General features: G+C 47.3%; 1 protein-coding gene across 2 annotated transcripts in view; it reads left to right on the forward strand.

The window, feature by feature from the left end:
* Positions 1-8,253, forward strand: part of Fbxo10 (F-box protein 10) — a 62,009-nt gene extending 53,756 nt beyond the window's left edge. For both annotated transcript variants that reach the window (XM_008847682.2, XM_008847681.2), the window contains 3 exons: positions 524-837; positions 1,991-2,172; positions 6,437-8,253. In XM_008847682.2, coding sequence (XP_008845904.1) covers positions 524-837; positions 1,991-2,172; positions 6,437-6,611 — 671 coding nt within the window. In that variant the 3' untranslated portion in view covers positions 6,612-8,253. The remainder of the gene's footprint in view (positions 1-523; positions 838-1,990; positions 2,173-6,436) is intronic.
* Positions 8,254-10,605: the final 2,352 nt, after the last annotated feature.

Genomic DNA, 10,605 nt, shown 5'->3' on the forward strand with positions numbered 1-10,605 from the left:
TTATTATTTAATTTTTAGTCTTTTTGAGACAAGGTCTCCTTGTAGCCCCAGCTGGCCTGGAACTCACTATGTAGACCATGCTGGCTTCGAACACAGAGATTGGCCTGCCTCTGCCTCCCGAGTGCTGAGATTAAAGGCGTGCACCACCACACCCAGCTCACAACCCAGCTCTTATCCTATACACTGACCCCTCCCAACTGCCTCAATCTGTTTGCTCCTACTAGAGTCTTCTGCCTCTAGTAGGATCAGACCACAGGAGGCACACCAGCCTGGGATGGGAGCTTGGGCCAGAGTACCATCACACCTAAGAAGTCTTCTTATAGCCTGTGTCCCTGGCTACCTTGGCAGTGACTCAGTGCTGTCTGTCACCACCTTAGAAGGTGAAACCCAAGACTAATCTGCATGTCTGCCTCTTCCCTACTCTCTTGGAGTGCCCACTTCAGGGGAAGCTGCTCCTCCACCTGGCATTGTCAGGACTGACTCTGGGACCACCTATGTTCTCCCCACTCCCACCCCTCTGTAGCATCAGGAGTCTTTGTCCAGAGCAGCGAAGCACTGCAGGTCATCACCAATGTGATCCATGCCAATGGGGACAGAGGCATCACCATTGCTCAGAGCAGCCAGCTTACCAGGGTGGCCAACAACAGCATCTCCTGCAACCGCCAGAGTGGGGTCAAAGTTGAAGCCCAGTGCAAGGTGGAGCTCCGGGGCAATGGTATCTATGACAACAGAGGCCATGGCATCATTACCAAGGGCGACAGTACTGCGGTGGTGGAAAATGACATCATTGGCAACCGGGGCAGTGGGCTGCAGTTGTTGCCCAGGTCTGACACTAAGGTGAGTACATGCACATGTATGTGATGCATGCTGCCAACACATGGTCCAGGTCCGGCTTGCAACCTCTGCTGAGAAACAGAACTATCAGCACTTGGGGTACAGGGGGAATCAGTTCTTCCAGAATTCAATCAGGGAAACTTGGGTGGGCTTCACACGGGATACATACAAGCTAGGTCCTAAAGGATTCTCTAGAAATAAACTCTAGGAGTTCCTCAGCAAGAAGCCAGGAGTGGGGACATCACTTCCTGAGTGTCTTCTTGGTTCTAAGCCAAAGTCACATCTATTTTAGCTCTTTTATCGACAGAATAAGACCTGGTTTGAAGACAGAAATCCTGCCTCCAGCACAACTGTTGTCCATACCTCATTCACAGAACTCATTGTCACATTCTTTAGGAAGATTCTCTGAGTGCCCCAGGCCATTTGAAGTGCCCCTTGCCTGGACTTTTAGGGCACTTCAGCTTCCCCTCCCCCCTATACACCTCACAGAGCAGTTCCACGGTGCTTCTTATGTTTCTTTACCTGCCTCCCCACATGACCTTGAGCTCTCAGCACCTTTTATGTAAAGCACTGCACTGGGTTTTAGAGTAGAACCAAACAAGTAACAGCCCATGCCCCTGCGACATTATCCAGCAGACTACTGAGCTCTGAAGCTTCATGAATCAGTGACTTAGTTAAGGGTTAGAGAACTCCTTAACTGCATCTGAGCCCTGTGAGAGCAAGAGGGAGAGGGCACACTGTTGACTCAGCCTGGCTTCCGGCACAGAGCCTTTCTCTGCTAGGCCCTTATACACTATTCCTTCTTCCTGGGACAGGTCTCTCTGATTCTCTAGCTGGTAAACACTTACAGCCTGCCATTGACTCAGCCTGGCTTCCGGCACAGAGCCCTTCTCTGCTAGGCCCTTATGCACTATTCCTTCCTCCTGGGACAGGTCTCTCTGATTCTCTAGCTGGTAAACACTTACAGCCTGCCCATCACCTCCTCCAGGATGCCTTCTGTGGCTCTCTCAGGCTATCTTCAGTGCCTTGCTCCAAGTTCCTTTGGCTCTGCTGAACTCAGTACTCTCAGATCCCATAGTTTCTTAATACTCACTTGCCTGGCTCCCACCAGTTCATGGGTCTCTGAAGTATGATATGCTGTGGCTGGTTCTCCTAGGTACTAAAGAACCGGATCCACTCATTCCGGGCCTATGGCATTGCAGTACGGGGACGTGTCAAGGCCCTAGTACAAGAGAACATCATCTTCCAGGGCAAGACCAACAAGACCATCTTCCAGCAGATCACTAACAACCGAGAGTGCATCATGCAGAACAACAAGTTTCTGGTCTTCAAGAAAAAGTGAGTGGGCTAGAGAGAGGGTCTTCTAGTTTGCCTTCAATTGCTGTGACAAAAACATTCTGACAATACCAACTTGGGGAGGAAAGGGTTTATTTGGCTGACATCTCCCAGGTCGCAGTTCATCACTGAGGGAGCCCAAGGTAGGAAGTTAGGGCAGGAACCTGGAAGCAGGAGCTGAAGCACAGGCCATGGAGGAACGCTGCTTACTGGCTTGTTCCCTGTCCCCTGCTCAGCCTGCTTTCTTATACAACACAGGCCCACCTGCCCAGGGGTGGCACCACTCACAGTGATCTGGGGCCTCCCACATTACTCAACAATCAAGAAGTTGCCCCACAGACATGGCCACTGGCCAGTCCTATGGAGGCAATTCCCTAATTGAGGCTCCCTCAACCCAGGTATCAAGTTGACACTAAAGCTATCCAGCACAGAGGGCTGAGTGGGTAAAGTACTTGCCATAAAGCATGAGGCCTGTGTTCAGATCCCTAGCACCCACATAGCTGGGTTCAGTGTCTTGCATCTATAACCCCAGCACTGAGGGATAAAGACAGGCAGATTCCAGGGGCTCGTGGTCACCCAATATGGTTGAAATGCCATAAAGCATGAGGCCTGAGTTCAGATCCCTAGCATCCACATAAAAGCTGGGTTCAGTGTCTCACATCTATAACCCCAGCACTGAGAGATAAAGACAGGCAGATTCCAGGGGCTCGTGGTCACCCAATATGGTTGAAATGATGAGTTTCAAGTTCATTGAGAGACCCTGCCTCAAAAGATAAGGTGAAGAACAGAGGATGACAATCCAGCATCAACACATGGAAAAGGAAGGGGTTTACTTGACCTGACCTGAGAGACCTGATAGTTTGAGGGGTCAGCCCATCGTAGTGGGGAAGACATGACAGTGAGGCAAGCTTCAGCTGTGGCAGCAGGAGCATGAGGCAGCTGGTCTCCCTGTGTCTGCAGTCAGGAGGTAGACAGACAGAGGTGAATGCTGTTCTGCTTGCTTTCTCTTGATTCTCTCCAGAACCTCAGCCCATAGGGTGATGCCACCCATATTCAGGGTTATGTCTCTATCCTCCATTAAACCTCTCCAGAAATACTCTCATAGACACACTCAAAGGTCCATTTCCTAGTTAGCACTAATCTAGTGAAGTTGACAATGCAGATTAACTATTAAAGCCCCTTTTGTACTTTCATGGTACCACCCTACACACACACACACACACACACACACACCCTACTTGCATATGAAATGAGGTATATGGCTTTCTGCATCTGGCTCATCCACTTAATGCAATTATCTCCAGTTCCGTCCATTTTCCCACAGACGTCATACTTTCATTCATCTGTTGGTGGACTTCTAGACTGGTTTCTTTTCCTGGCCTTTGTGAATAGTGCAGCAGTAAGGAGACGTGTGCAGGTGTCTCTGGTGAGCTTACTTAGAGCTCTTTGGGTGTACGCCTGGGAAAGGTGCAGTTCCATCTGCGTAGTTCTAGTTCCAGCATTTTAGGAACCGCCACACTGATTTCCAGAGACTGTACCAGTTTATACTCCCACTAGCGGTGTATAAGACTTCCTCTTTCTCCTCATCCTCACCAGCATTTGTTACTATTTGTTTCATGATAATGGCCATTCTGCCTGGGGTGAGGTAGAATCTCAAAAGTTTTGATTTGCATTTCCCTGATGGCTAAAGATGTTGAACACTTTTTAAGATACTTATTGACCATTTGTACTTCTTTTCTGAGAACTGTCTCTTCAGTTCATTAGCCCATTTATACATTGGATAGTTTGGTTTTTGATGTTTAATATTTTTTTGTCTTTTTTTTTTTTTTGAGACAGGGTTTCCCTGTAGCCCCAGCTGGCCTGGAACTCACTGTGTAGGTCAGGCTGACCTTGAACTCCCAGAGTTCCACCAGCCTCAGCCTCCACGTGCAGCTAATTTTTGAAAGTATATATTCTAGGTATTAAACCTCCCTTTCCCTTTCATCTAATGTATAATTGGAAGAATATTTTTCCCCAAAGTTCTTAGGTGTTGTGGTCAGGCTTATTAATTTTTTTTTTGAGACAAGGTCCCCGTAGTCGCAGCTGGCCTGGATTCGCTAATGGAGACCAGACTGGCCTCGAACTCACAGAGATCCGCCTGCCTCCGCCTCCCAAGTGCTAGGATTAAAGGTGTATGTGTCACCACGCCCAGCTGCTTATTAATTTTTTTAATTTTTGCTTTGTTTTGTTTTTTTTTTGAGACAGGGTCTCAGTGTGTACCCCTGGCTGCCTCTGCCTCCTAAGTGCTAGGATTAAAGGTATGTGCCACCAAGCCTGGAATTTTTTTTTTCTTCATTGATATACAAATATATTTCCTTAAATTGGGCATGGTGGAGCACACCTTTCATCCCAGCACTCCGGAGGCAAAAGCAGGCAGATCTCTGTGAGATTGAGGCCAGCCTGGTCTACATAGTGAGTTCCAGGCCATCTGGGGCTTCATGGAGACCCTGTCTCAAAAAGACCGAAAAACAAAAACAAAATGTATCTCCTTGCCTTTGTCCCCCATCCCGGACGCCCTTTCTTCTGGTTAGTTGAGTCTGTTGATGTTTTCCACTCTGTCTTTTGATTGAGTTTTACATTTCTAAAATGGGGGGTTTTATTATTTTGTTTTTGCAAAAATCTAAATTTTTTATTTATTATTTTTTAATTTTATGTGTATAAGTATATTGCCTGAATGTATATAAGTGCACCATGTCCTGCAATGCCCACAGAGGTCAGAGAGGGCATTGGATCCCCTGGAACTGGAGTTCAGACAGTTGTTAGCCACCATGTGGGTGCTGGGAATTGGACCCAGGTCCTTTACAAGAGCAGCCAGTGCTTTTAACCACTGAGCCATCTCTCCAGCTCCCAAAATTTAAATTAGTTTAAAAAAAATTTTTGTAGTTTTTGAAAGAAGTTCTCACTGGAACTCAATTTGTAGATTACGTTGGTCTCAAACCCACAGAGACTTGCCTGCCTCTGCCTCCCGAGTGCTAGATTACAGGTTTGTATCATTCATTATGCCTGGCTCAAATCTCAACTTTTTTGCTGTATTTTTCTTCTATATTGTTGGCTTTTTCATTCACTAGATTTCTCATCCATTTTGCTGACCTGGCCTCCAGGGGCACCTGTACTCAAGTGTATACACACACACACACACACACACACACACACACACAACATACACAGATAAAAAAAGTAAATCTTTAAAAAAATGTTTAAATACTACTGAAAGTATAGTAGAGAGAAAAAAATACAGGGATGAAAAAGATTGCCCAATAATAGAAAAGATGCACAAACACCATTAAATGAATATGTGAAGAGGAATTTTTTTTTAGTATTTTTATTTTATGTGTATGGATATATTGCTTGCATGTGTGTAAGTGCACCCATGTCATGCAGTGCCCTTGGAGGACAGAAGAGGGCACATGGGATCCCCTGGAACTGGAGTTAACGACGGTTGTTAGCTGCCAAGTGAGTGCTGGGAATCAAGCTCCCACTCTCTACAAGAGCAGCCAGTGCCCTTAACCACTGTGTCATCTCTCCAGCCCTGTGAAGAGGAATTTTTCTAGTTAAAAAAAAATTTTAATACACAAAGGTAAAAATACTGCTCTCAAACTCAAGGGTCGTTCTCAGTTGATGAGATCTGCTCCGGGGCTCAGGCTCAGAGACAAGGCTGCCTTTCCCTGTGCCGGTTACTGCTTGACTGACTGAGCCTGCTGTAGCCCACACTTTTCAGCTTGTTAGTGTTCTGCCTTGCTGCTGAACCATCTCACCAGCTGACTCCTCCCTAGTAGGTCATGGAGGCCACTCCTAATCCATCTTGCCCAGAAGTCACTCGTTCATTTGTCTTGCTGAATAGTTCCCATGCAGGCAGCAGCTTGTTTGCCCGTTCATCAGCTGGAGGGCTTTAGGTAGTATCTCATTTGGGGTGACTTTAAGTCATGTTCATGCTCACACAGCTGGGAAAAAAGAAGACAAAAGAAAAAGGAAGCCACTCCAGATCCTTAAAGGTGGGGAGGTCAAGGCCTACAGAGGAAATGTGACCAAGGTTCCATGTAGAACTAGAGACAGTTCTGCCCCTTAGTTTCTCACTCCCCCACTTTGGGCAGTCACTAACTTAAGAGGTAAAACCTACACCCAGATTTGAACTGTGGGATCTGGAGAGCTGGAGCCGAAGGTGAGACTGCAGGACGGTCCAGCAAGCGCTTAGCCTCTGGGTTCACTGGCTTTCCTTTTGCACTCGCAGGTCTGACACCTGGCGCCTGGTGAACCCACCAGCACGGCCTCACCTTGAAAGTTCTCACAGGGGCTCCTCTGCAGCCCACAGTGGGCAGAAGGTGACAGCCATGGCAACCAGGATCACAGCCCGTGTGGAAGGTGGTTACCACAGCAACCGCAGCATCTTTTGTACCATCCTGTAAGGAAGAACACTTGCCCCAGGCTCAGGCCTCAAAGGGTGCTCAGAAGAGCTAAGAGGCCAGGACTCTTGATGGAAATTGTGCCTGGGGAGACTCTCAGCCCCACCGCTATCCATACCACCATCACACCCTAAAAGTGGGTCCCAGGCCTCCTGGGGACTAAGGACAAGGTACCTCTAAAATCCTTTAGCCCCAAGCCCTCAGCAAGAAGGAACTTGGAAACATTTCCCCAGGAGAAAAGGGAATAGCAGTTAAGAGATTGTGAAGAGGGGGGAAACACGAACAGTACAAGAAGTTTTTAAGTCACTAGTATTTCAGGTTACAGGGAACCTCTTTACACAGACAAACCCAGACTCTTCTCAGGGAAGAGAATACTCACTTCTAATGAAGTGATTGTGGTGGGCTGGAAACAACTGCTTCCTTTCCTGGACCTGTCCCTCAACATTTGGTCCCTCTGGGGTCAGTAGCAGCCTCCCAGCTTCCTCTGGGGGCTTCAGTATTTTTAAGGACAATTCTTAGTTTGGGGCATGGTCCTGTGAGTAAAGAAGGGCCTTGGAACAAGGAACTCTTAACTGAAATGCTGTCCAGGAATGATGGGGCATACTATAAGTAAGGAGCAGGTGGCTGCCTTCGGGTATACAGGCAGGTGCTGGGCTGGGCAGTGTAGGAATGAAGAAAGTTCCACTGTCCTCAAGGAGTTCCCCAAGTTGAGGACATTTGTTCAGTGCCTGCCACAGGATTCAGATTGTGAGTGCACACTGTAGCTGTCCCTCCCAGCTCCATCCAGATGGAGGTGCCTGGACCCTCCACATGTCCATGTTCTTATGGATGACCAGCCCTACCATGTTCCCCACTCTGTGCCTTGGCTCAAGCTTGTTTCTCTTCCAGCATGCCCTTCCCTGCCATCTCCATATGTGCAGACCCCACCCATTCCTCAAGGTTTAGCTCAGACACTGCTATCTCCATTTGACTTTCCCTTGCTCTACATGACAATATTGGCCCCCTCTGAGCCTCAGTCACCCTCCTCTTGCTCCCTCTCAGGGCACTGAGCACTTTCTGCCTTGTTTTAGAACTTTCTGGGTCCATGTCCTGTCCCAGCCATTTACTTGTGAACTCTGAAGGCAGAGCCACATCTGTATCCCTAAGTCCTGGCCCAGAGCTGGGGTAGTTAGTGGCCCAAGTGAAGAAGACCAGCTCCCAAAGGCCTTTACTGAACCGTACTGTGAATGTGTCAGGTTTTGAGTCAGGTGGGCTTGAACCCCACTGAGGAAGGGGGCTGAATGCAGGTCCAGCTCAGCCTCATGATCCCCTTCCACTCAGCCTTTACTGCAGGGCCTTCACCAGCCTTTGGGGGTCATTCTTGCACTGGACCAGATCCTAGGCTGGTTCTATGGGGCCCTAGGTGCTGCTTTAGTAGGTGGGTGGGAGGGGGGAGTTGGAGCCAGGAGCTCTGGCCTCTCCTCATGTCCTCTGGGAACAAGAACACTGGTCTTTCCCATTCTAGCAATCCTTTGCACTCTGTCTGGTGGCCCCTATGTGAGTCGCTGTATAAAATGCTGCCTTTGTTATTTTGTAAGAAATGACTTTTTGTGAACCAAGTACTTATGAAAATCTCAACCAAAATAAAGTTCTATATTTTAAAAGAGGTGCTTTCGGGAACTTTCCTTGATCCAAGAGTTTGTTGGAGCTTCAAGTGGCTGGTAGGCTCTGGTCTCCCAATAGGTACTACTGCCTCCTCTGGTAAGGAGATCCCAGGACCCTTGTCACATCAGCTTGTATCCACCATGGCTCAGAATTCAAAACTGGAAAGGGCTGTGTCTTGAGGTTTCCCTCTTGTCATTCAAAGCCCCACCCATGAGCCTTTTTGAAGATCAACAGTAACACCCCCTTTGTAGCTCACCTACAGATCCACATTCCTAACTTCAGTTACTCAGCATCTCAAATCTACCACATTCACATTAGCTGAAAAACTAGTACTTAATACTTTAATGTTTTACAAACATTACGTGTATGATTGTATTGCCTACATTGTAAGTGCACGGTTGTCCTGCAGTGCCCCTGGAGGCCAGAAGAGGGTGTCAGATCCCCTGGAACTGGTGTAATGGACAATTGTTAGCTGCCATGTGGGTGCTGGGAACCAAGCCTGGGTCTTCTGCAAGAGCAGCCAGTGCTCTTAACCATCTCTCCAGTCCATACTTACTAAAATTTTTACATTTGTGTACACGGGCATCACATGGAGGTCAAACGACACCTTGCAGGAGTTGGTTTTCTCATGTGAGTTCTGGGGATTGAACTCAGGTTGTTAGGCTTAATAGCAAGTGTTACTTACTGAGCCATCTTGGCAGCCCTTGTATTAAATATCTTTGATTTGTCTGAAAAATTCATAGAAAATTATTTGGTTTGATTCTCTGCAACTGCTCCTATGCTAAGGAGACCTTGGCTTTTGAACTACCTCACCTCTGAACAGGGACATTTAGGGACAGCTCTACCTCTTGTTAAGTTCTTACATACTGTTCATTTTTCAGGAGCTTGTTGTATTTAGCCAAGGCTGGCCTTGAATTCCTGTTCCTCTTCCCCTACCTCTCAAGTGCTGAGATTACAGGCATGCACCACCGTTCCCAGCTCATAGACTAGGTTCTTGTATGTTGCCATCTTTCCTATGTGTCTCTTCCATCATGTCTGGAGTTTTTCATCACTGACTAGCAAGAACTTTTTCTTCCTGTATGTGTAACGGTGTATTTGCAGTGTACCTGTGCCTGCAGAGGCCAGAGGAAAGTCTCAGGTGTCTTCTGTCACTCTGCCTTATTCTTTTGACACGATCTCTCCCTAAACCTGGAGTTTGGGCTTTTCAGCTAGGCTGGCAGACAGCAAGCCCTGGTGATCCTTGTTTCCTCCTCCCACAGCACTGTGGTTTGTTCCATGGGTGCTGGCTTCCAAACTTAGGTGCTCACTTACACAGCCAACACCTTTAACCATTGAGCTTTCTCTCTAGCCTTAAGAGAATTAATTTTTAAATTTTTTTTCTATTTGTATGTAGGGGGCTGGGGTACATGCCATAGCTCACATGTGGAAGTCAGAGAACAACTTGCCAGAGTCAGTTCTCTTCTACTATGTGGGTTCCGGTAATCAAACTCAAGATGTCAAGCTTTACATCAAGTACCTTTACCTGCTAAGCCACCTCACTGGCCCAGAATCATTTCTTACAAGCATCTGTATCTTGCATTAAGTACCACATCTAGTCTGCAACATCAACCCAAGATGGGCTTCCTCTGAAGTGCCTTAAACTTATTTGTAAAATTATGACCACAGAATCATCTGATACTGTGGAAAATACTCAAGCTTTAGCCACAGCTGTTAAAGACCCTAGAAACTTCATTCAGGCAAGGCCTAAATCTGAAACCAAGTGAGGGCACCAGGTTGATAATCCATGTTTTTCTTATATCCCTCTCCAGCTCCATCCACTTGTCTGACCCTGACCCTCTGAGTGGCTTCAACCAGGCAGAAAAGCTGTGATCATCACTTCCTGATTTGGTTCCACATTATAGCAGGCTATAAAGTAGCTTGCTATGGCTATGGCAATGGCATCCTACAGTCGCCCCTGACAGAGCTGGGAGCTTCCTTGAGCCTGGCTATGTTAGCTCCTCCTCTACTGTTCTTTCTAGATTCTCCTTATAAACCTTCAGCCAAGAGCTCACAGTTCAGCGTGATGAGATCTTTCAACTTTGACTTCTCTAGACTCATCTTCCCAAATCCCACATAAGAACCAACATGAGAAGCATCAGTCATTTATAATCACAGCAATGCCAAAAGTTGAAGTCGAACCTGGGCCATAATTAACTTCTGCACAAGAGAGGCAGAGGTGGGAAGCTGGCTTTTGGTTTGATAGCCATGATATAGTAAAGCCCTTCGGGGAGGCAAGAGTCCCAGACTGACCAGAACTTAGCAGTCCTCCTGAGTACTGGGATTGCAGGTATGCACCACAATGTCCAGTCTGCTT

This window comes from Nannospalax galili, unplaced genomic scaffold (assembly GCF_000622305.1).
Source record: "Nannospalax galili isolate Female #2095 unplaced genomic scaffold, S.galili_v1.0 scaffold263, whole genome shotgun sequence".
Taxonomy (NCBI): domain Eukaryota; kingdom Metazoa; phylum Chordata; class Mammalia; order Rodentia; family Spalacidae; genus Nannospalax; species Nannospalax galili.